This window comes from Scatophagus argus, chromosome 1 (assembly GCF_020382885.2).
Source record: "Scatophagus argus isolate fScaArg1 chromosome 1, fScaArg1.pri, whole genome shotgun sequence".
NCBI classification, from domain to species: domain Eukaryota; kingdom Metazoa; phylum Chordata; class Actinopteri; family Scatophagidae; genus Scatophagus; species Scatophagus argus.
In genome coordinates this window covers 14041277-14067218 of record NC_058493.1, presented here as the reverse complement: position 1 = coordinate 14067218, position 25942 = coordinate 14041277, and the positions used below count along the sequence as shown (strand labels likewise).

The window sequence follows — 25942 nt, the reverse complement described above, 5'->3', positions numbered from 1 at the left end:
TGAAATATTGAAATATAGTTTGTAAATGTGCAAATATTGTCAACATTAGTTGTAATGTTTATCACTGTCTATACAACACCCATAATCTTAAGCCCTGATTAGCTGATCTATACTGTCTACCCTTGGTAAACAGGAGGTGGCAACATTTATGTATGCCAGAGCTGGATCACCTGCCAATATGTATACGTGCATGATGTATTTCAATACTGCATGACAACCTTAAGACTCACAAAGACACACAGCTGAACGTTCTGACAGAACGTCATGAAAACTAAAATATTATAGGCTCCAAAAATGTGGTGCTTGTTGCAAAGTACAGAAAACTTACTAAACTAACTAAACTTTATCATACGCAATTTTGCATATGATATATTGTTTTTTGTCCACCCCATGTAACATTTCATGCAATTCTGTACTCCCAGGGAATGTGCAGCCCTCTCTAGAAAGAAGAAGTAGAAGAAGAAGAAGAAGAAAATCAAATTAGCCCTGTTCTGACTGTGGCTAATTTGCTGTTTAGATAAAGATAAGCTTCCCTCTCTGTGATAGATCATTTGTCTGTATGGCTTTAGGCTGAGCCCTGGTGGAAAAATGCTGAACTACAGACTTACTGCACTTCACACAAACATGTGGGACAATCTATTTCACAAACATAAACTTAAGACAAAATTGCCTTTGTATTTGTGCAGATAAGGTTACATATAATAACAATAATAATAATCTTTAATCAGTAAAAGATTTAACACACAGTTTTTCCTTTTCTTTGACCAATGTAATCAACGTGATCTCCTACAGGCAGCAAGCCTGTTTGTTTCATATTTAGAAAAAAAAAAGTGTCCACAACTGAGCTTTTAAATTATTTTTCCTTGTCATTCTTTTCTAAATCATTTCTTCTGTGTTAGGATTTTTGGGATTCAGATCAGGAATCTGTTAAAATATTAGTCAAACCTACAAGCTTATGGATATTACAAAAGATATTAAGTTTGGATGTAGTTTAAAATGTTTCCTCTGAAACCCTGACGACCTTGACGGATAAGCGGTATAGAAAATGGATGGATGGATGGATGATCTTTCATTAGAATAATAATTATTATTTTTTACTTACCATTGAGACCAAAAAGATGACATAGTGACAGCGGTAGCAAGCTGAAGGTCAGCAGCAGGAACTCTGTTGACATGTGACTGCCCAGTCCACATCCTTGGACATACAGGACAGTGCTCAAAAAGTGGCATCAACTTGTCTTCATATGCCATAGATGTCCTCATTTGGGAGGTTCTGGCAGATTCTGGCAAAATGTAGATAGTCAGAGTTACATAAAGTATAGAGGCATTCTGAATAAGCTTCTCATGTTACAACTCTTAACAGCAATCATTTAAAATGAAATATAACATGCACCTTGATATTCCTTTGGCTCTCTGTGGTTCAGCTGTAAAATAAATGGTATAATAAATGGTAACTTCTCAAGTCAAAATTATATACTATATTATTTATTATATATTTTTATATATTATATACTTCAGACTAGTACCTAGTATATTGGTGACATCAGGATGATATCTCTAGATGTTATTCTGTGTGTTTTGTCTTGTTGCTTTGATGGATTGCAGGTGCCATACAAACTCATGATGGCCACTTACTTGCGCTGCAGGTAACACTTTGTTGGAGGCCACAGTTGCTGTACACAGGAAATAAAAATTGAGTACAGAGATTATGCTGACTTTATGCAATTAAGTAAAAAAAGTTCCCTCAGGTTCTCACAGTATCAGAATACAAAATGAAACAGACACTGGTGTTTACAGATGCCTGCAAGTTCAATCAAGAATAACTGAAGACACATCAGCTGAGCTAACTACATAAGGGCAGCTGTGGCTTAGAGGCTGAACACTGGTCAACTGCCATGTACCTAGTGCTGCCACTGGTGGCTGGACATTTAAATACAACAGTCAGTGCTGAAAAGAGGGAATAAATAAGCAATTTACTGTCATAGTTCATTTTCAGTCAAATAGTTGAAAGGATTGTGACACATTTGGGGTCCATAGAGTGCTAAAATATATTTAGCACCAGTCTCTAAGTCTATAGGTGGGGTTAAAGAGAGAGACTAGCAAACACAACAAGGACCTAAGTTGCAAAAAAAAAAAAAAAAAAAAAAACAGGATTCCTTTGACCCATTCATTTAAGTTCACTTTGTTACTTTGTTCTGGCCAGTGGTCAATTAGGGAAGGTTCAAGTCAGACTCAGCTCCAAAATGCTCTTACGTTTGTCACCATCATTTAACAGAATGACTACCAACCTCTAAATGCCTTCTCCTCCAACCATTACTCTGCCTCATGGAGCAAGGGAGTAAGCTAAACCTGACTTAAATACTGCAGAAGATTGTAAAAGTAGGGCTTCAGTGCAAAAAATGCTTCAACTCTTTTGTTCTATTTGTCATCTGGAAGTTGGCATGCAAAAAGTCAGTGGTATTCAAGGCACAGATTGATGACTGATTGTTCTAATAAAATCTTTTATTTGATATTAATCATGTAGGCTAATACTTCTTTCATTCTCCAGCCATCAGAGGGTCTGTCAGATCAGTCTCTCAGGAACATCAAATAGAACAAAGTCAAGCAGATGAAAAGGAAAATGAGAAAAACAGTCAGGAAGACAAAATGACATTAATTTTTAATAGATGTCGCTCACTTCATATTTCATTTTATAGATGAAATGCTCATCCTTTTTCTAATCCGATAAGCCACCTAAAACCCTTTTAATTAATAACACTAAGTTTTCCAGCATGAGAATGTTTAAAGGTGTTCACTTCTGGTATACACAAAAATGGTTTCACTGTATTTAGTACAGTTCTTAAGACATTAAGTGCTCCTCTGAATAATGGGGCAAAGGAATCTTGGGAAAACAAGCAACAACAAAGATTTTGTTGAGTTTAAGAGATATAGTATTCCCTTACACCTACTTACACACCAATAGGCATGAGTATAAAAGAAGAGAGGGGGGATTTTGCTCAAGTCAGAATGCAAAAAAGGCTATACTCATCCAATACTGCTGAGCAAACGTTTTATGAAGGGAAATAATGATTTAAAGGCATTTTAACTCATAGCAGTCTTTCTTTCATTATAAGTGGAATCTTCTGTACAACTACGACTGATTTATTATAATAATCAGCAAAGCATTCCATGTGATTTGAAATAATACAGTAAAAGTAGGTAATCTTTAGCATTTGAATATTGAAAATATATTGCTGTACCTCTGCTATAGGTCAACATGCACTCATCCAAACAGTCCCATCTTTAATTCCCAAGCAAATCTGCTCTAAGAATTCTTCATAACCTACTGATGGCTTTTATGCCACAGTGAAATATGAGTATGAGTCTTTTTCTAAGAAAGATGAATCCCTTCTATGTGTGCAGGGATTTTTGCTTCATGGGAGTTTCACTAAATATGTCAGAGTTTTGTTTTGTGCCCTGCCCTGCCCTTAGTCTGATTTCAGAAACTGACACAATAAAACAGGTTGACAAAGATGATAAAGATGACCAATTAAGTGATTCAGAAAAAATAAGTACAGCTTCAAGACACTAATTGAAGCATGTCATCAAAAAGGTTAGCTGGATCCTTGAATCTCTAAAGACTTGGCCTCCTTTCTTCCTGTCACTGCTGGAATAATTCTGGCATGCACAGGACTCTTTTATTCCAGCACCTATCAGAAGAGTCTAACTCTTCTTACATGTTGATATTTATGAAGGTGGAAGCTTGGTATGTACTCTGTCATGTATTCTTTGGGTGATTTAAAATATAATTCAGAGTGATTCGATTATTCATTATGAATTTAGCCTTTTAAGGTAAATGTAACTTGGCACATATACCCTTCGCGCCATAACAACCTGGATGGTTCCAGGGTACACTACCGCGCCATACATGTTCGTAGTGAACTTCTGATATAGCTCTTGGAAAAATGTGCTCTGGTGTACACTCGATCTGAGTCGATGCTCAGGAGAACAGGAGTACTGATGTAGAACCTCTCTTCAGGCCAATAGTCCACAGGAACATGAAGTCTTTTATTCAATAAATGTACCCACTGAGACCATTAAGATGTCTTAAGGACAGTAAACAAAGGATAGACTTACCTTCTTTACAGTTTAACTTTACAAAGATGGTGGCAATACTTCCAGCAGCAAGGAGAATTGTTTTGTGACAGGTTTTTGGGTTGAATGAACATTAAATCATTTGTGCATCTTAAAGTCATTGAGCTCGGTATAAAACTGCTACCTTTCAAAGTCCACCCAGCACAAAATATGAATTAACTTACAATATTGGCCTTTGGGTGTTTTTGTGGAGTCACAATTTCTTCAAGAAAAGACAAACTTTTAAGTCAGAGTTCATGGTTTAAGCATTTAAAAACAGTATTTATACAGTACTATAATAACCACTCATTGCTGTTAAAAATGTCTACCAATGTCCACCAAGTCAGTATAGCTTGAACAACCACACGCTGCAATGATGAATGCCTCCCTCGCATCCAGATACATCAAGGAAAACATCTGTCTATAGGTTTCATCATTATATATGCTGCTTAAGATTTAGTGTTCATTTGGGCAGATACATATTGTGTTTAGTCCATTTGTTAAATAACAGAAACTACAATTTAAATCTCTAAAAATGACTAGCATACTATGAATGATCAGAGTTTGCTGTTTTCGTTATGATGTTGATATGTATCAAACTTAATCATTTTTGAAAAGTAATGTGTTACTTGGATGCTTTAATGGCCTGATATTGATGTGGTCCGTTTACTTGAAGCTGATGGTCTATAAAAGGAGATACGCTAGGCCTACATGATGTTCTAATACTGTACATGCTCATATACACTGTGGTTCATACTTAACCATCTGACAGGAAGTATTTGGTCCTCTCAGCACAGACAATAATGCTACTTTTTCCTCTCTTTTCAAATGATGCTAATTCACAAAAAATGTCCAATCCCGGAAAAATGTACATTTTCCATATTTAGTGCATTCTATTGACATATCTACAAAGAAGAGATGCATGTACTTGGGACATCATCAATAGAGATGGCAATTTTTTTTCTTAAAAAAAAACCAAAAAAAAAAACCCTTTTGTGTTCCTTTAAGTCAGGAGCTGCGAAACCCCAATGGCGTGTGAAAAGAAATCAATCAGTGGGTAAAGAAGATCCATGTCCAGTCCATTTTACAGTACAAATGCCAAAAATCAGTGTCATGTCATCTTTGTGTGCCTCTTTCAAAGATGAATGCACAGTTAACCTTCTCCTGCACACAAGGGGGCAGAATTAAAACTAGAACTCAAACATGTCATTCTGCTTCTTCGCCAGCTTGGCGACCTCCTGCCGGATAGCCTGCACGAGTGCAGAGGTGGAGAGGCTGCTCAGGGGCATGCTGTCCATGTCCTTCACCACCTGGGGCGGGCTTTGCTGGGATGCTGTGCTAGGGGCAGTGGGTGGCTGCTCCAGTGTCTGGTTATACTGCAGGGGAAGCCTGGAGGGGCTCCCCTGTGGGTATCGAGGATGAGGAAAAGCCTCTACATACCCAGGCAGGGGCAACTGGAAAACAGACAAGAAATCAGTAAAAGACTAGCCCATGAAGACATTGGCTGCTAATTAGATCATTGGGAGGACACAGTAAATGCAATCGTTTTTTATTTTGCTGAGAGAACACCTTTTGCGCCATTATTTTAGAAAGAATTAGATGGGTGATGAGCAAACTTATATACGACTGCGACTGGGAAAATCATTCTAAATGAACACAAGTGACAGGGAAAGTAATGCGTGTGAAGATCTGCTGTACAAGTGTATGATACTGAAATGGATTTCGGTTCAAACAGTGCTTGAATTTCAAAAATGGGCGACTTCTGAATGTTGATACACAAGTTTCATAAGTATCAAATTTACAGCAGAAGAAATAACAAAATAATAAAAAAAAGTGTTCATTTAGGAAATGTGCTCAACTACCCCAGGATTTTGTTGCGTCCACTCAACACCAGCCATAAATTCAGATCAGCAAATGGTTTCTAAATGACACTGGTTCTGCCAAAAGACACTGCGTGAAGGCATCTGGTTGACACAGGCAAACAGACAGGGAAAAGAACAGAACATTCCATACAAACAAGGAGAGTCTTGTGCAGGGAGGGGAGGGGAGGGGAGGGTCACGTGTTATAACAGATCTGACAAGACGAATGGAACCTGTCCTTTTTTTTTAATGAAAAACAAAGAAGAGGGTATGGAGCTGTTTTCAGTCATTTTCAATGGTAGATAGGAACATGAGAACAAAAAGACTTGTGCCACAGTGAGATGGTCTGCAAAAGACAGTGCTTTAATGTGCACCTCACCTATATGTTACATAATTGTTTCGCTACTGACCCTCCCATATTGTGTTTATTATTTAGTTCTCGTGGTTACAGTGCTGTAGTTTGCTTCATGGCTCTGTACAAGAGCCATGAAGCAAGATGTCTTTCCCAGAAGCCACGGGAAAGACATCTTGACAACCAGCAAGTGTAGGGTATTTCAATATTCTACAACAATGACAACATTTCTACACAGTTTTACTGGTCTATTTTCAATTATTATGTATATGTATTCTGTATATATGAAGCAAGAACACCATACAAGAAATAATAATACTTACTGGTTGAGTCTAAATTACTACACTAGAGAGAAACAAATTAATTTATTTTCTGTTTGGAGCATTTTTTCTATCCGTTCATGTTTTGCATATAGCCCTGCTTTTGCAAGAAATTTCACAACAGCCACCAAAAGTTAATTTTCTGAAAATCAAACATCTATTTATTAGGAAAAGGAGCTGCTTGGTTACTAGGACAATCACTTGAAAACTGAAACCATCCTTGTTCAACCACATTCTTCTTCCACTATAAATTGCGTTCAATCATTTTTTAAGTCATTTTTCTAGTTGGACCTGTGTCCTAAGCAAACAAAATGCACTTTCTTACAGAGTCTGCCCACTGTGGCGGCACATCCTCAGGCTCAGGTGGATAGGACATCCAGGAGGGACTGTGATAGGAGGTGGGTGGTGTGGAGACAAAGTATTCTGAGTAGCCGGGCCTGGTGGCTGGTATGGCGTAGACAGCTGTTATTGGGTTTCCTACACAGAGAAGAAGACAGACTGACATTCACTGATGAATGTGCTTCAGGGAATGATAAAATTTAGAATTTTTATCAGGTCAGATCATTATTATTCTTGCAAAATGTATCTTGGTATGGGAGCAAAACACATTATGGGTTACTGTTGAAATGCAAAGTCATCTCCTCATAGGCTTACCTGAGTAGTTGGACATGGACTGTTCTGCAGTGATAGATGGAAGTGCAGCTCTAGAAGTTGGCCCATATGGGTTGTTGTCATGTTGACTCTGCATTTCAGTGCCAGATGTCTCTGAGCTCCTTCCCTTAGGCCCCAAGTCAGAAGTGGAACTAAGTTTGAGAGAGGTTGGAGAGGGGAAAAAACAGCAGTTACTGCAGTACTCGGCCAGTACCACTAGATGGCAGACACACTTCATGTGGAAAAGTGAGTAGCTCATTAACATTCTTGCCATCTCCCAATGCACTAGTTCAATATTCAAATTTATACAAGGCCTAAAATCACCCTGGCCACAGCACATTACCTAGTGAATATCTAGTCCCTGAATATGAATTTGAATGTGAATATCGGCTGGATTTTGGGATGCTACAGAGACTACGTGTATGTCTGTGTCTGCCTGCATCTGCAAGGGTGAGTGTGAGGCTTTTTCAACCTTACCGTCTTAAGGAGGTCCCAGGAGGAGGTCCAGTACGAGGCGGTAAAGGGGGTGGAGAACTCATGGCCATCTCAGGGAGCTGGGTGAAATGAAAGGCCTTAAACAGATAGTGAAAGCCATTTAAGGTTACATAAATGCTTAACACAGTTCTCAAAAGACAAATAATCTTATTCCGCTTACTGGTTTGGGCAAGCTGCATTGATATACATCTGCGCCATAAGATGGTACCCACTGCAGGCCTCTCCGTCCACAGCTCATTGTACCTGGGGCACTGGTCACCATGTCTGCGTAAGGGAGGGGAGGCGGTGCATGGCTGTAGTGGTCAGGAGGTGGGTGGTGGTGATGCGAGTGCCTTCCAGATGTAGACTGGCCCCCTGAAGCCAAGCTGAATGCCTCCTCCAGCAGCAGGTGCATCTGCTGTCTCACTTCATCAATAGACGGCTGTGAGCTCAGAGTGGACGTCTCTGAGTGGCCTTTCAAGCCCCGGCCATACACGTATGCCCTCGGCCTCATAAGACGGTCAACATTTGTCTCCTCAATCAACTCCGGTTCAGTCTGAAACATATAGAAATACATTCATAAGAGAGAAAGACTCAACACACATCTTCAAACTTTGACTTACTAACACACAACAACACTGTAAGGTGTTTTATAATATGTAACATGTAACAAAGAGTATGAAACTTGGGTACAATTATAAGTACAGCACTCTATGGTTTTACGGTGATGACTTGTGTTGATGAATTGATAGCAGCGGTCACCTGCGAACGTTCTGATTTACACCTGGATCAGATATTAGAAACTGAATCCACTCCTTAATGAATTAGCGGGATATTAACAGCTACAACCCAAGAAAGCTGGAAAATTACAACTTCTATAAGGTCTCCTGTCGATCTCTCAGTGGGTTGTTGACAGGGTGCTGACGGAGCTAGAAGAGGCTGTTTAATGTTACTCAGAGTTTCTGAGACAAGCCAGCTGGAAGAGTTGGATCCAGCGGTCACAGTAGGTTCAGCAGCAGAACAAGGCAACTTGTTTCAGTGTGGGCTAACCTGCACTTTTCTACACGCCAACAATAGCTTGATAGATGTTCAGTAATGCTATTTTTTATCCTCCTCCTCTGTTTCTCTTTTCTTCTCTACACTATATTCAGTCTATCCATTTCAGCTCTGTATGTTAATTGCCTCTCCAGCTTTATTATTCACCTTCCACATCACTCCATCTTCTATCTATCCTCACAATTTTGAAAGTCCCTCCATCTTTTCATATCATCTACCCTTTCTCCCACTCCCAGCCTGTGTTTCCATCTATCCAGTCCTTAAATTCAGTGATAAATGAATACGAGTTGAAGCTGCCCTACTTCCTTTGCGAACAGAGGGTAGCCACAAGAGACCCAGTGTAGTACACCTCATAAATCAGCCCCCCCCCCCCTGCAACGCAGAATGGTAGAGACTTGTATCTGCAGTGACGGGGCCTGCAGCTACTATAGACCCACTGTAATCAACAGGGCCAGGAAAAAGGGCTGTGTAGCTTGTACAGGCTACTGTGCCATATTTCCAACAGGGCTGACCAGTTGGTTACACAGTTTAGCCACAGCAAGTACAAAGCGAAGGAGGTCAGAATCAAGAAAATGCTGTTTGTCTGGAAAATCTCAGTTTGTAGAGCTGGTCAACACCTGCTGCTGGAGGAGGCTGGTCTTTTTGCAATATAATTCTGAAGTTTGTCACGTTAAGGCCTGTGGTATTTTGCTCATGGCAAAACCCTGCCGTCCTAAGAGCCTGCTGCATCTACATCAGGGGTGCAACAGGCTGGTCTCAAAACTAACATTTAACTTGGATATAGTAGGAAAAAACATAGCTTTATACAATAGTGCTTAATTTCCATAGTGTGCCATTAAGCACCTCAACACCACAGCCACACCTGTTTACATCTGTTTTTTTTTTCCTGCTGCAACTGGTCAAAATGGCCGGCAGGTCAATGGCAGTTCAGTGAAATATTTCTCTCACTGCTCATGTTTTTTACAATAGGATAGCTAAGAATGAAAACACTTTTTAGGAATGGTCTGCTCCATTACTCTTGAAAGTTCATATACTAGTATGCATGACAAAAAGAGCCACTCACTGAGCCATAATGGAGCATTAAAAGAGTGGTGGCCATCCTGAGATGCATTACATATCAAAACGACAGGACCCGACAGAACTCTTAATTATGAATGAACCACTTCCCCTCTTTCAGCTCGCTGTGGTATATTTGAAACCAAACCTGAGTAGAATATGTCTGATTTCTAGAGGTTTTGTCTTCAGTGGGACAATAAGGCACCAATACAATACTGAGAAGCTCTGACTGATAATGATCTTTTCTATTTTTTCTATTTTTTCTATTTTTTCTACTTTTCTATCTTACAAAACTAAAAACATTAGTAACTTTTTTAAATTATCATCTGAAATTGGTAACAAGTATATAAGCATTTAACTGAGCAAATAGTTTCATTTGAAGCTGAAGTTTGTATGTCTCTAGCAAAAGTTAAAGCTACTACTGCTTCCATGCATATATTGCAAGTGATCTAATAATGTATCAAATGTAGTGCTGCCCTGTCAACTTTGTGAGAGTAGCTTAACTGCATCTTGTTGGAAGACAGGATCAGCAGGTGCAACACATAACTCACATCATAACCGCTGTTGCGAATGCCTCTCCTGGGTCTCTCCCTCATAACAAGCAGGTCCATCTCTGTTCCTCCAGGACTGGGGCTACTCAGACTCTGTCTGCTGCGATAGGCCGTCTGCCCTACGTGGGAGTGCCTGCCAATTCAAGTGCAGAATGGATTCAATACAAATCAGACCTGGAGTACAGTTGCTATTAACTGAAATCCTTTTAATTCAGCTTTGTTACTTTCAGCCATGATTTCAGAGTGCCTGCATTGAAAAGAGGGTGGGAAGTGGAGGTGGTGGAGAACACAGTGGGTGAATACATGTGATTCCCACATAAAGCGACATAAAGTTTCTTTTATTATGCATATTATATATATATATTATATTATAATATAGATTATGTTAGGATATCTCATGATGACATCAAGTAGAAGAGCTGAATCAAGTATAAGGATATCTAATAGGTGCTGCAGAGAAAAATGCAATAAATGATAAAACATCCAGCAAAACAAAACAAAAATGTACTGTCGGTGGCCAAGGGCAATATGCATATCAGCATGCTGTTGCTGTAACAGATCAGCCACACACTAGCTTCCTTAAATCCTTATCTTGCTCACCCATGGTGTGATATAAAAATAGCAAGTCCATTCATCCCTTCACTAAGTCAAAGCACAAGCCAAAATTCAAATGGTACATTCCGCTCTGAAGGCAGCTATTTTGATATAATGTTCATCTCATGTAAAAAAGGATGTTTTGCCCCTTTTAGATTCTATCTATCTTTCTGTGTATCTGTCAAGCAGAGGCAGGACAGAACCAGCATAGTGGACCATCTGACACCCTGCCAGGCTTCTTATCTCCATTATGGAAGCTCAGGACTTGGATCAAACTAATCAGACAGGCCTGATGAGTCTCTCGTTGCCTGCTTAGACAGGATAATGACAAAATTAGAGGAGACGGTTTTATTTATCTATGAGGTAATTAGGCAAGGCAGTGGTCATTGGGGATAGATAACTGGGCATGGTTAAAAGACCAATTTTGTGAATTTGGTATTCTCACACCCTTACGTAAACATTTCTATTCTGTTTACACTCAGCCAAACCCAGGTTCCACTTGCTTTTCCACTCTCCCCTCACCTCCTGTGAGACTTGACATAAGTGGAACCTCGCTCATCATCAGGCTCCAGTGGTCTGCCATGCTCACCAGCTGCCCTCTCATGGTCGTGCTGCTGCCTCTGCGCCAGGGCCCTACCACTGCTGCTGCCATCGGTAGAGGGGAAGTCATAATAGCCCTTCCTCTTAGCCTTCAGTCTCAGCTTGTTCCTGTAGTGCTCAATGTCTGACTTCTGCTTCAGAGCCAAGTTCACCTGCAGAGAGGGAAGAGCACGGGATGCAAAGAGACATGGGGGGATGAGAATGCAGACAGACACAAGGTTCTCTTCATGGTGTGTCTTAAGGATCTGCTTTGTCATGTGTGAGGGAAAAAAATCACTGAAAATGAAACTGTTTGGCAAAAATTACAGCCAGAAAGATTTATTAAATCACTTCAGAATCACTGATGAAATGAAATAATGAGAATATGGAGTGAAAAAAAAAATGTGGTCCATCATGTTAGCGATCTAGTGATAAAAGTCAGTTTACTGTAAAGGCTGTATTATATCATTTTCTGTGGACTTTTTTAACACCTGATGATATTCTAATGTGGTTATCAGGGCTTCTTCAGATGATCATACAATGCCCCAAATCATGTAAAAAATTTAAAAGGACTGTAAATTTTCTACTTTATTTCACACATTTGATGTCAGAGTGGAACATTTTTTTTTTTACAGCTCTGGAAAAATCAGTTTCAAATCTTAAGTATTTCTCTGTAACATGACTGACAGTTCTGGCACACAACTTCACACCTGTCATTACATTTTAATGCAAATGCTGCTCAACAAATGTCACGTTATATGATGTGACATTTTTTTTTTCAGATGAACATTGCACACTTTGACCCAGTGAGAAAAGCAAAAACACATTTACGGGTGTGTATCTCTCTAAATGGATCACCTCTCCGTTGATGATGGCCGAGTCCTGGCTGCGGTCAGAAGATGCAGGGTGTGAGTAGTTGGGTTGAGCCACCATGGGCTTTATGGAAATGAGCTGCAGGGAGCCAGAGGAGGTGTCATATGGATCTGAAGAACAGAGAGGAAGTTCACTCACAAAGAGACTACAAATACCTCTAATCATGACATTGTCAGTCAAAGGAGAGCAAACTGTCACACTCTCTCTTTGTCTCTCTCTGTCTTTGTCTCTCTCTCTCTGTCTCAGGCTGACAGTGTGGGATTATGTCAAACATCAGTCGTCTGTGTCAGCAAATCAAGTGGTGGATGGAGACAACAGATCACAAAGATAGAGTTGGCTTCAAAAGGTTGTGCCAATGCATCTTTGTGATAGATGAAAGACACTGACTTAGCACTTTCATTCCTTATCCCACATCAGACAAACTGGATTCAGTTCTAGTTTCCTTTAACTCAGCCGATGAATTATTCAAATCCACCCATTAAGAAAATCATAATCCAGCAAGCTCAATCCAATTTACAAGCAGAGTATCTGAATTTGATTAATTTGACTCACACCCACTACATGTAGAACATTTAGCATCAGTGCACAAGAACAGAACAGTGAATAGATCAACCTCTTTTACTTTTACTCCTCTGCATCGTAGAAGAGCACGAGATGTGTGACTCCATATGGTCTTTCTGCCTTTTTGGATTAGTGAATGTGTGCGCGTATGTGTTTCTGCCAGTCTGGCACAGCATCCACTAGTCTGACATACTGTATCATGTCAGCAGAGTGTCTGTCTCATGCATATTCATTGGTTCCATCTCTGCTTACTGCTGAGTGGCTACCTTTCTGGCTGTAAAAAAAAAAAAAAAAAAAAAAGGAAGTGGCAGTGGCTGCAGTGGCAGTGTATTTCTCTTACAGTAACCTGAGTCCATGAGAAACAAGAGACCGGAAAAGCGTTTGGGTATGGGAAAAGATTTTTTGGCACATGTGACACGCCTGACCTTGTCTGCAAAGGATCTGTAGAGTAAATGATTTGTATTTGCATCAATGTGTGACTCTCACCATCCCTCTTGCGCGTCTCCTCCTTTGTCAGTTTCTGCTGTGCTGTGACTTTCAGTGCTGTCAAGCCCCTGCCGGATTTCAGCTTCTCTGATTCGTTGCTGATGACGGAACCGTCCTCACTCGGTAACTTGCTGCAAGTAGCCATAGCAACAGGAAAGGCGGTGAGCTCTCCGGAAGCTGGGCTCACAGCCAGGTTATGTCATCCTTCCCTTTAATAATCTCACTTTCCTCTCTCTCCATCTCTCAATCTCAAGTCAAGTCAACAAAATGTAATTATTAGAGTATTTTTTTGTTTGTGTTCATCACTACACACTGTTAGAAAAGTGCTAAAAAAAAAAAAAATCAGTGGATTGTCCCAAAACTGTAGCAGAACTCATAAACTGGTAACATTTCAAATTTTATGATAACAATGCTAAAATCTTGCATTGGTAATTGGAGCCTGTCTTTCCAAATGGTGTTCATGAATAAACTTCCTATGTCTTCCTATGTTCCTATGTCTTTACTACATCTGCATAGTGGATATACTCTTAAGTATGTGTCATGTATGTTTCAAAATCAGAGTGCAAACTGACCACAGTGAAGAAAGACTAGTTGTTCCATTAATTGGACAAACAAATGCTTTATACAGTTCTTGCTTCACTCGCTTCAAACGCTGTACTGTCGTTGGAATTAGAGCTGATCAAGCAGCAGCTCAGAGGACCACAAGGCTGACAGTGACATCAAAGCACTGTGGTCTATCCCCTAATTGTCTGGTATAAATGATAACAGCAAAAGAGAGAAAGAGAAACAGCGGTTGCCCTCCACGCTCTCGTCGAGGCAGTGCCGCAGACAGCCGCCTTCATGCAGCAGTCACAGGTTCAACAAAGACGTGTAATGTGTAATAATTAATTGAGGTGCACAGAGTGTGTTTACGCTGGCTATTTGAGTGGGCTGTATGTTTGATCCTGTGTTGATGTTTAGTAGCTGACAGTTGTGTAACCTTGGTACCAATGAAGGGATTACTTCAGAGAGGAAGAAGCAAATTAGAGGTAATCGTGTTCAGCATGCAAGCATGCATATTGTGGCATTTATCTGTGTCCAACATGCATACCAGTATCATAGCACTGAATTAGTCCTGTACTATACTGAAGTTATGCCATCAGAATTCTTTTCTTTTTTTTTAATTACATAAACATTTCTAAAAATGTAACCTCTCTCTGTCTGGCAGGATTTTGGAACAGATGTCAGGTTTCACCTTCACGCAGGAGTCAACTGTGACCTGTGAACCTACACCTGATTCAATGAACACAGCATTCACATTTTTTGTCAGTGGTCACGGGATCAAGCAGAGAGAAAAAATCATGTTGCACTTGCAGGGCAGGTGCTTTCCACTAGCTTTAACATATGCTGCACATTAACAAATAGAAGAAACACATAATTGTGATGTTTTCTCCATATATTCTAAGCTAAATGTACTATTACTGCACTCTGTTATTAAACTAGCAAAACATGGTGACTATTCTAGAGATGTCAGATGTCTCCTATCTGACCACTGCAGCCAGTTTTTAAGTAAAACTGCGGTTAAAAATACTCTATGCCTATTGTTGACGTAGCCATTCACCTGGTTCAGGTGTTTTCGGACACATATTACACCTACACAGAGTTCACTGACTTATTTGACATGCGTTGAGCTTGAAGCATTCTCATTGGATAGGTAATATTTTCCATCGCATTGTTGACGCATTCCTAAAACAAGATAATCCTTTATTAGTCCCACAATGAAGAAATTTACATACTGAATTATGATGCATTCATAATGCTTCATGACTACACTGATTAACAAATAATCTGATGCACTCTGTAAACAGTCACAAAACATTATAGATGTGACATATATTTAATTATAGGCAGAAGTCTTTCATGGATGCTCTTGATAAGTTATAAACAAGAGGCTGACTGATGGGGCCTGTAATGCATTATGACTACCTATGCTCACCTATACTTACCTCAACAATCAACTGTAGTAAGAACTTATGGAATGCTATAGCAGGTTATCATAGTATGTGTTGAATAAAGTATATAAAGTAAATAAAGTATATACTGATGCACAATAATAATGCATGCTTAATCATAACGTTTCATTGTTGACGTTAAGTAAAGCAAATGCATTTTCATGCATTTTCAAGAATCAATGCTGCATCTATGCTCGTAAGTGATTATGATACGGCATTGGAAGTTAAGTTCTAAAACCTGTATGACCACTTCTGTAATGTTTTATGACAACTGATATACAGCATCAGAAAGCTTTATGTGTTTGAGAATGAAGTCATGAGGCGATATGAATGCATTATAATTCAGTATGTAAATTTCTCCGAATCCATCAAACCTTCACTGTCAGGAGTCCCACAAATCATTTGAGCAGGACCTCCAGTCTATTGATTCTCTGTTCTGTCACATACATTTCATTTGATCTCATTATCCTGCAAGGCTTTGAAACGTTACACCCGGTCCTCGATTAAATAATTTAGCATGATTTAACATGGCAATTAATTTCTCAAACAGCGTTACTGACTGTCAGATGAGGAAAAAGGTCAATTTCACCTGCCCACTCAGAGAAGTCTGTTAATGACCACCCATCACTCAGTATCAGGGTAGAACGAGGACAGAAAATGGGACTGGAGGGATTTTTGTGTTTTATCTGTATGTGACCCAGGAGCTTTCTGAAAGAGCATTTTGTAAGCAAATGCACTGCTCTCTGGGAGAATGGTTGCCTTCAGTATCTACTGAAGGAAAAATCATGAAACTGTGTGAATCAGTTCAAATGATTCAGCTGATTATCTTCTGTTTGAAGAGGCTAAGTGTTTCCTTCTAACATCCTGACATGTTTTCTGAGACAAATGAAACCTGAACCAAATCAAAAAATATCAGGGAGAACAAGAACATCAGATTATTAACATATTAACATCATCACTGATTGTGGGCTTAAATCACTAACAGAATATTATCTTAATGCCATGTGGGCCACTTAAAAACACATGCTGTATCAGCGTTCGTAGGATAAGCCACTTTAAGTTCTTTAGCTATCTGCAGCTATCTGTATTATTATAGCCTGTTTATATATTTTCCTACATGAAAAATTACCAAATGTCATTTCAACTTTAAAACAGCTACCTTAAAACTGGCTTACAAACAGAAAATTAATCTAATGTGACATAATTAATATTATTATTAAATAATAATCACACACTGTTTTCAATCTTACCTCCAAATTAAAGTAAATCTCATCCTCTGTTAGATCCATAATGTAATCCATCCAGTCTATTTATTTATACGACTAAGACATCATCTAAATAAAGTCAAAATTTTCTTTGATTGTTGTAACATGCTGCATTAACTTAAGTCTTAAGTCCCTGATAATATGACAATTTGAAAGTTGTAACTGAGTTTTTTTGGGCAATTCTCAAATGTTTGGTGATGCAGATCACAGCATGAGGAGGTGAATATGCGGAGACATGATGATACCTTTTGTGTTTGTCAGCAGTGACCCCTTTCTTGTTTGCAGTTCCATCTTGCTGAAGGGCCTTTTCTAGTGAAAGTGGTGTGTCCCGAATTTGTAGGGACATCACTAAGGTATCCTGAGTGACAGGCAGAGTCTCCTCATCCCCTCCCTGTTGGCCCAGGTGCTGCTTGGCATAGTCAAAACCCTGGACTGGCTGATGGACAGGATGAGTGAAAACAGAGAAAGACAAAGAGACACCTCTCAGTAAGATTGATTTCCTTTCACATAAATGTAGTTATAAAGAGTCATCAAGAGGAACAAGGGGCTATACATTAGTTAACCAGAAGTGTCACACAGACAGACATCTCAAAATAGCCCAAAAGTGAATCTTTTTAAGAGATGTCCAGAGGATTTAAGGAATAGAACTGGGATTACTGCACTGCTGTGCCTTGAAATAGATAAGCACAGATTTAACTGAGGCCCATTTTCATCTTCTTCCAAATTCTTGTCAAATAAATGACTCACAGTGGGTGGTGACAAGATAAGATATGCAGACTTTCACAGAAATACAGTTACAATGTTAGGGAAGAGAAAGAAGATTCAAGGTGTTTATAGAGAAGGTAAGGGGGCAAAATAGTAAAACACACACACACACACACACACACACACTGAAATATTTAGGACTACTCTCATGGCAGTGTCATAAATTGTCAAACACACATCACTGCCTCAATGGAGCCAAGACATGGTGCAAAATCAATACGTGATTCTTCCCTGACTTAAAAACATGCATCCTCTCTCTTCCTATAGCATGCACGCACACACACACGCACACACACACGCACACACACACGCACAGGGAAAAGAGATTTTCTGTGGATCCAGTTTTCTCACTAACTAAAAGTGTTACTGTGAGAAACTCCAGCAAGGGTTTGGGCTGAAAGTGTTTGGCTTGCAGACGGTGAAATGAAAGTGTAATACAGAGGAGGTGTGCAAGAGACTCATTTAAATTTTAGGAGTCACTCTATTTCTGCTTGGTTACTTAATAGAAAGAACCAGCCATATACTGTGCCTGGAATGAGAAAGATTGCGAGAAGCGACCTAATAATATTTCATACCTGATGGAAGCTTGTTGATATTTTTTTAACATAATCAGACTTTGAAGAATCCTTAAATATGGTGTAATAATAACTCTATTCTATAGGTATCACTGAAGTGACTTTCATTGTTTAATACAGCAGATTTTATCACTTTTTCTCTTATGATATGTCAAAAGTAAAGCAGTTGGGTGTGCAGAGTGTTATACTCTGCATTTTCACTCATCTACAGTGACACATACACTGAGGAGAACCAAAACCACAAACAGCAGAAAAGACACAGAAGTGAAGAAATAACTTTGATTAAAACCTTGGGACAATAATGAAAACAGGTTCAGTCTTCTATACACAAAACAAACAAGTGTCAGTACACACATAAGCACACACAATCTGCTTGAAAAGGAGATCTCCATAATAACCATTCTTTACAAAGCTCAGTCTTTCAAATTTACCATCTGGAGACTGCAACAGGGAGAATAGGCAAGACCAGCCTTTCATCCCTGAAAATCTCACTGTGAAAGGTTTGTTTCTCCAAAGTGCTGTTATAGCATTCGTTTTCATCAGCACAGCAGGATAAATATACCATAGATGATGTCTGCCCAAAATCCCATTCAAATCCCACTATTGGCACATTTGCTTCCCTGAAGATGAAAACACAGATCAGTAAAGAGAGGAAATACAGTGCAGTTACCTGGTGATAATAGCCCACGTCTCTCCGATAAGCCATCTGAAAACAAGAGGAGATGTTTTAAACATTGTGTGTGTGTGCTATTCAAGATACGAGATAGACTAGGATTCTTTTAAATGAGGTCACACAGATGACATTATGCAGATAATAGAAAGCACAATACAGAATTTATAAAATAATAAAAACCAGTGGAACATGCACATTCTGTTTTTCTGGATCCCAAGGTGTTGTCTTGCGCTGTCCAACAAACAAACAATCAAATGGCAATCAAAATGGAACTGGTATGGCAATCAAATCTCTTCCAATGACAGAATCATCAACACAGACAGACAGATACCTTGGCTCGAGGATTGAGGTTGCCGATGGCATCAGCTTTAAAGTCATTTTTATTCTTCCTGCATAGTACAGCTGTGATGATGATTATAATAAGTGTTACGACAGCTATGGGGGCCAACACCGCAGCAATAATCCAGAGGTTATTAGGAGGGTTCTTGACCACAGCTGAAAGAAAAAAGAAAAACATCTTTTCACCATCATCACTTCAATACAAGGTGTCCAGTAGACTCCTAACATTAAATGGTAACAGTTAATCTGTTGTGTGGTTCATGGGAGGTATAACACACTACTTTTCCTGCTAAAACATGCAGAAGCACCCGTCACACCCACGCTAAGTGTCACTGTGTTCAGCTCAACCTGATTTGCAGGCACACTGCCTGATTCAGCTATTACAAGCAACATTCTTTAAGGGAATGCAGCATGCTCTCTTTCCCTCTTACTCCCCCATTCTCTCCTGACCAGCTCCGTCTCACCCTCTCCTCCCCCTTCTCCCTTCCTCTTGAGCAGCACTGCAGCCCAAACAAACAATGTCCTGCCGGGAGCATTTCAGAGAGATTAGAGAGCAAAGAGCTTTCTCAACCTTTTCTCCTGCTCCCCTCAACCCAACACCAGCTCCTCTTTCTTAACTCAGCATGACTCATGTGTTTTGCTTTGCATGTCTACTCTGTCAGTGTTTCTGTCTGTTTGCCTGCTTGTCAAATGCTAGAAGGATGCTGTGCTTACGTTCTGCTTGCAGCTGGACAAAGTAGCCCAGGGTGAGCGCCATGGTCTGAGAATCCACAGTGTTCAGAACTTTGGCAGCTGTCGTGCCCGATAGAGGAATACCGTTGTGCTGGACGTAGTAGGTCATCTCTGCTGGATTCTTCACGCCGGCCACCCTACGGATGCTCACCATCTGATTAGAAAAAGAAAAGGGATGACTTATGTTTCCTTGAACTACACATCAGCATCATCTTTTCACAAATGGCTGGTTTGTTGCAATGACACAGCTTACATTTTAGAGAAGAAAACAGAAAGTTAAACCATGTGTTTAGGCAGGAGCCCCATGAGTGGAACAACCACATGAACACTTGCTTGTTTTGATTAGCAATTAGCAGATGATGAACTGAGATACTCCCCAATTAACCAGGGCTGACCACAAGTAATCATGCAGGCATATGCACAAGAGCGTATCAAAGTGCGCATCTCATCTAATATTCATACTGTGAGATATACGCCAACAAAACTGTTGGATTAGGACTTTCATTAGCTCTGTGTGTAATAAACAAAACACCAGAATAAGAATCTGAGATGACTTCAGGTTTTTGCTCTCTAACCCTGAGCATCGTGGACTGTTTGATCTGCAGATGTGGCACTCCCTGTGGGCCGCTGTGCCAGTCTCTTACCTGGACAGTGTAGCTGCCTACAGCAGTGGCTCGTCTGAAACGAGTGCCCTGCTGCCCTGCCAACACGAACAGCTCTGCCAGCCGCTGCTCCATTAGACTGGCAAAGCTTTGGTACTGTCCCTCCAAGCTGGCGTTATCCACGTCCTGGATCACTGCAAGTGTAGATGAAAGAAAGAGGACAGCCAGATGGTTGTTAAGAGAGAAAATAAGTTGTTGGCAAGGAAAGAAAGTAGCATAAGAAAGAAGGGACAGAGGCGAAATTAGAAATGTGTGTGTGAGCTCATGTTATTGTGTGTGCTGTGTGTTATTAGCCTTAACGCCTTAATAAGCAAACGATAAATTAGGGCTGAGTTTTCTCAAAGCTTTTTTTTTTTTTTTTTGTTAAAGGTCGACTGATAGTGGATTCTCAAAGCTAAATATAATAATGAGAGTTTGCAGCAGAAAAAGGCTGACAGCCACCCAGCGAAATTAAAAATTCACCACTGTCACAAATGAAGAGTCTTGCACTTTATGAGAAAAGGGATAATTGTTGGACATCTAAGTCAAAGCAATAAATACCTGAACCAATTAATTGCTCTACTTTCTGTCCCCTAGTGGTCAAACATTATCCAATACAGCTTTAATCAGTTCTGTTTTATCAACAGTTGAAAACCAACAATCCTGGTTGTACATCTTGTCCAGTGTGGGTAAATCCTATTACCAAGGGAATGACCTTGAACTGAATCGGCCCCTCATCGCAGTATGTGCAGGGTTACGAGCCACAGAGCCTGATCTGAGAGGTCCATCCATTATACAGCATTGTGGTGTAGGTGCCCTTGAACACTGAAATATATTCATGTTGCTCAGTACATGTACTCATTCATAAGGCCAGCAGGGGGAATACTGAACAACTCAGTAGTCATATGCATCTAATTGCTCCTGTGAAAGGAGATAGTTAAGATGATAAACATAAGCAGATGTGTAAAGCCTTTCTTTCCCATAAATAGTGCCCTGTATGAAATTTATAGTTGCAAAGTTGTGATGTAATAAAGAAAATAATATGTGCCTTATCACATTTATAAAGAGGTAGTATGGTCACTGCAGCAAGGGGTGATCAAACAATGGCTGCATTATACAACATAACACACATAAGTACCCCCTGAAGACAATAAGGAGGATTTTTTTAATGTTAGGAAAAGAAAGATGAAACTATGATATTCCTACCTGTAATAACCCAGAAGTCTCTGGTAGCAATTGAGGTGTTCAGATTGTGGTACTCCATTGCTGCAAGAACAGAAAAACATCACCATTTCCCCAAAACTGCAACCTGAATGTAAATTCAAATCCAAAGAATTACATCTTTTCACTCTGCAGTTTCATTCACATAAACCATATGTCTAAAACTTGTCAAACTGCTGCAGCCTTTCTATCACTCAGCACAACCAATCTTCAATCTATAAAATGCACTAAAAAAATCTATTACAAGAATCATTTCATTTTCACTCCTGCTGGCATTGGTTATTTGAAGAACCAGTGCTTATAAACCTAAATCATCCTAAATAGGAAAGTTATCGTGCAACAGGGCACCTGTTTACAGTATAGCACATTTTGTGTGGTTGAAATCTCAGTTGAAAGTCTCATTATCGCTCCATGTCAGACAAACAGAGGCAAGGAGAGCTTTTCGGCTGCCTGAGCTCTGGTTGCCTCTGTGTTCTGCTACATCTATTTCGTGCCTGATTAAGCTCTTGTGCTGGAGGCTGGCGCAGTGTTTGGGGGGAATGCTGTATCACTGGACTGCATGCAGACTCGCTACAGAAATGTACACTGGGGCATGACAGGAGAAGGGAGACAGGGGTGTGGAGGGGCAGGGTGGGAGGAACAGTAAGGGCTGCAGCACTGTAAAGGGGTAAAGCTGCAGGGCTGTCAGCAAAATCGCGCCAGCACTGTTTTTAATTTTGAATCATGTGGAATGTTATTTGGTTTCACTTGGGATGAGAACCTGGGGGATACTAACTAAAGATCATTTATAATATCTCATATTTACATCAGTGCTTTAGTTATGCTCTTCAGTGATTGTCATGGTCTAAAAAGAGACATTTTGCAAACAGCCCCACTCATATGCCAACTGAGAGATAATACTAAAGAGCACAGGGAGTAAAACAGCTGAGTGCAGCCATCAAGCCTACACAAGCGCCACAGGAACGACAGATTACTCGGTGCTACAATCAGGAGCTTCGGAGTGGTGTGAGATCCCGGGCCTTTTCTGTCAGGACAGAGCCCGAGGTGGTATGAGAATCCCCTAATGTTAATTATTTACTGCCATAATTGGCTTTGAAGTGAGGAAACAGCCACTGCCAGCATATGCTCACACCTCCTGTGAACAGTGTAATATCACTAATGGTGAGGCTACCAAACAAACAGAGCAAAATCACTGTCACAAACTCGCTCAGTCTTTCTTTTACACTCTCGTCTGCCTGGGTTTTTCTCTGTCAGTTTGTGCTCCCTTAAGAGTCCCTACTTGGTGTTTAGCTGCCTTCCCTCTGCTCCTCAGCTAAATCATCTTCTGCCCACGGGTAACTTCACTTTCTAACTTAATTCAGTCCCAACGCAAAATGACTTTAATTTAATGCTCACTGGCATAAATCTTATTCATCTTGATTTAAACAGTGTGTAAACCAAAACTGCTATCTGCTCAGCTCAGGAGCATAATCTTTCGAAGAACAGATTTAGGGGATGCAACCCACCAATTTTTCTGTTCTGATTTATTCGTGATCACACCAAAGGCTTCACTGACTACAGTACAGCAACCTGATTTTTCTCACTTTGGATTGAACAACCTCCTAATTTTATGTTTTTATATCTGTATCTTCAGTGGCTTCAGTGATTATGTAATAGCACAACTTATAATTCATCATGACTAATGAAAAAGCTAAATAATGGAGGTCATGTATTAACTCGTCTGTTTGGTCTTGTTAGTATTTATCCCTAACACCAGATCACTCTGTGGTCTAGACGTATAATCGTGGAAAAAAAAGCACAGTTTTGCCCTCACTTTCACATTTAACAAAGGACACATGAGCTCCTGCACTGAAAAACAGTGTGTGTCTTTCCACATAGACAGATATTAACTGACACATCTCCTACTCCAACAGCAGTTCACTGTAAATGAAGTTTGGTCCTGCATCTGGCTAAATATAATCTGGACAGGTACATTCTGGGAGGTCAGAGAAGATCCAAAGCCGTTTTACCCACTAGGCTCAGGAAAGGCGAGCAGGACATTTAAAATCAAAGTGATTTTGAGATTGGGATCAGCTGGATGGCAACACAGGGAAGTCCCTGGCTCAGTTCCTTGCTCACACGGCAACTCTTGCATAGCCAAAGCTCTGGATTTCAGCTGGTTAGAAACCATTAAAGTTAGGCCAGGGAGACTTATTTCTGCTCAAACAGAAACCTAACCAGAGAAGCAATTTCTAGGCTTGAGCCTCTTCAAATCCTACAGACAATCCTGTGGCTGCCTCTGGATTTCTAAAGTCTCCTTGATCCAACATCTATATATACATTTTCACCAGGCCTCTCGAGCTTGATAAGACAAAAGTTTGGTGACACTAGATTACTGTGTCTGCATAGGAGGCTTAGTGTGACCAGTACATTAGCAGAACAACAGTTCAGTCCTTCACTAGAGTCTATATGGGATGCTTTGAGTACAGCATTCAGTACTGATTGTACATCACATTTGTCTTGACTTGACCAAACTCCCAGACCAATACATAATGACTGTATTTAAATAAAGCAAAAGAAAATACACTTGAAGCTTAAAAAATTGAATTATGACACAGAAAATGTCCAGGCAATATTTGTGTAACACTGTTCTTAACAGGAGCTTGAATCCTCATATCAGCTGCAGATGCAGTTCTTTTGTTGAATCTATATTCTGAATTTAAAGTGAACAAGGTTAAGTAAACCAGTGAATCGCTTCAGTAATAAAAATGATGTCACATTATGTCTCTTCTGCATCTGCTGTATCTCCCTCTACTGAGCAGTTTACATCTCATTCCCCAGTTACACTGGGGATGGAAGCAGGCTGCACACTGGGACTCCTCTAAGATTGCTGTTTAGACTCCCGCTGATTTCCTGTCACTCTTCATTTGTTTTTGTATGAGTACCACTCTAACACAGATGGAGTGTTCAGCTGAGGATGCCCTCAAAGGAGGCTAAGATGAAAGGCATGGGCTTTGTGATGTGTCTTTGCATCAACTATCTTTAAGTGACTCAACCATTAAAAAACAAATGTGATCGTAAAAGCAGCAGAACAATCACAAACATCCAATTACTGAAAAAAAATAAATGTCAGTCAAGCTTAGTGGTTGTTCTCCTGTGTTCCACTGTTGCCCAGATGTACCTTGTGAGATAGTCTAGCCATGAATGTCATGTCTTGATTTCTATTAGTGAAGCCAACCACAGTATCAGTTTCCTTTTGCCTTGAGGTTTAGAACCAAAGATGACAGACCAGCATGCTTTGTGAGACACAGCCTGATAAGTTTATACCTCTTGTAGGCTTCAGCACAAGGAAAAAAAACAAGAAAATTGTTGAACCTAATTTGTATTTAGAGAGTAAATCATTCCCAAGAGAACACACAAACTACTTCTGGTGTCTCCTCTTGTAAGGCTGTTCAATTATTCCTGACTAACAGACGTATTTCTGAATGCAAATTGCAACTTACGCTCAGCAATTATAAGTGGCGGATAGAAGAGGAAGTAGCCCACCAGCTCAGCTGACAGCTGGCCAAGGATGTTTGAGGCAGTGGTGCCATTAAGGAAGACAGTCCCATTCCTCACAGTGTAGACCAATGACACAGCAGGAGAGGCTGCAGCCTGGGAGACACTCAGCATCTTGGGAAAAAAAACAGGAAGAATAGAGGCTCAGTGTAAGAGCAGGACACAGAAAAACATTTATATATGTATAAACATGTAAAATGCTTGGCATTACATCAGTGTAATGTGAAAATCTAAAAGAGGGAAAATGGCAAAGCATGAAAAATTGCAAAAAAAAAAAATCGTATTACATCTATGCATAACCATCAAATTAGCTTTAATATAGGGTGCCCTTTACTGTGGCGGCTCATTAAAATTAATACAAACATTGCCTCTCTAAACATGGGCCTAATTAATTTGCATCTCAAATGTAGAACTTGTTTAAAAGGCATAGCCTGATACACTGAGGGACAATTTTGCACAAATTGAACACAGTTTGCATCTTTCTGTAGCTGGCAAATCATCTAAACCACATGGTAATATTAATGCATAACAAGGCACAGAAGTGTCAAAGTTCCATCTTTTCTAAGATGCAGCATGCAACATTCAGTAAACTCTAGTATAAACCATCTAGTTTAACTTCTGTTTGGGTTACTGGATGGTTCTGTATGCTTTGTCCACAAAAAGGTGGCATCATGATT

The 25942-nt window shown here is 39.9% G+C and overlaps 1 protein-coding gene and 1 long non-coding RNA gene across 12 annotated transcripts in view; both read right to left on the bottom strand.

Annotated features, from left to right (window-relative positions):
* Window positions 1-1161: 1161 nt before the first annotated feature.
* On the bottom strand, window positions 1162-1801 carry LOC124070195. The gene is made up of 3 exons (XR_006845180.1): window positions 1527-1801; window positions 1394-1424; window positions 1162-1283 (listed from the first exon to the last, which is right to left on the bottom strand). It is a non-coding gene; the product is annotated as an uncharacterized LOC124070195 (long non-coding RNA).
* A 3435-nt stretch (window positions 1802-5236) lies between these two features.
* kiaa1549lb (KIAA1549-like b) overlaps window positions 5237-25942 on the bottom strand; it is a 54922-nt gene continuing 34216 nt past the window's right edge. For 9 of the 11 annotated variants that reach the window (XM_046384986.1, XM_046384994.1, XM_046385002.1 and 6 more), the window contains 16 exons: window positions 25211-25379; window positions 21714-21773; window positions 20511-20662; window positions 19849-20020; window positions 19127-19290; window positions 18793-18828; window positions 17028-17218; window positions 13527-13657; window positions 12465-12589; window positions 11550-11779; window positions 10434-10566; window positions 7952-8326; window positions 7774-7868; window positions 7300-7448; window positions 6971-7122; window positions 5237-5567 (listed from right to left, as the gene is read on the bottom strand). In XM_046384986.1, coding sequence (XP_046240942.1) covers window positions 5304-5567; window positions 6971-7122; window positions 7300-7448; window positions 7774-7868; window positions 7952-8326; window positions 10434-10566; window positions 11550-11779; window positions 12465-12589; window positions 13527-13657; window positions 17028-17218; window positions 18793-18828; window positions 19127-19290; window positions 19849-20020; window positions 20511-20662; window positions 21714-21773; window positions 25211-25379 — 2598 coding nt within the window. In that variant the 3' untranslated portion in view covers window positions 5237-5303. Of the gene's footprint in view, window positions 5568-5975; window positions 6078-6970; window positions 7123-7299; window positions 7449-7773; window positions 7869-7951; window positions 8327-10433; window positions 10567-11549; window positions 11780-12464; window positions 12590-13526; window positions 13658-17027; window positions 17219-18792; window positions 18829-19126; window positions 19291-19848; window positions 20021-20510; window positions 20663-21713; window positions 21774-25210; window positions 25380-25942 lie in introns of those variants that run through there. The other 2 variants (XM_046384977.1, XR_006843045.1) reach the window with 2 other exon arrangements.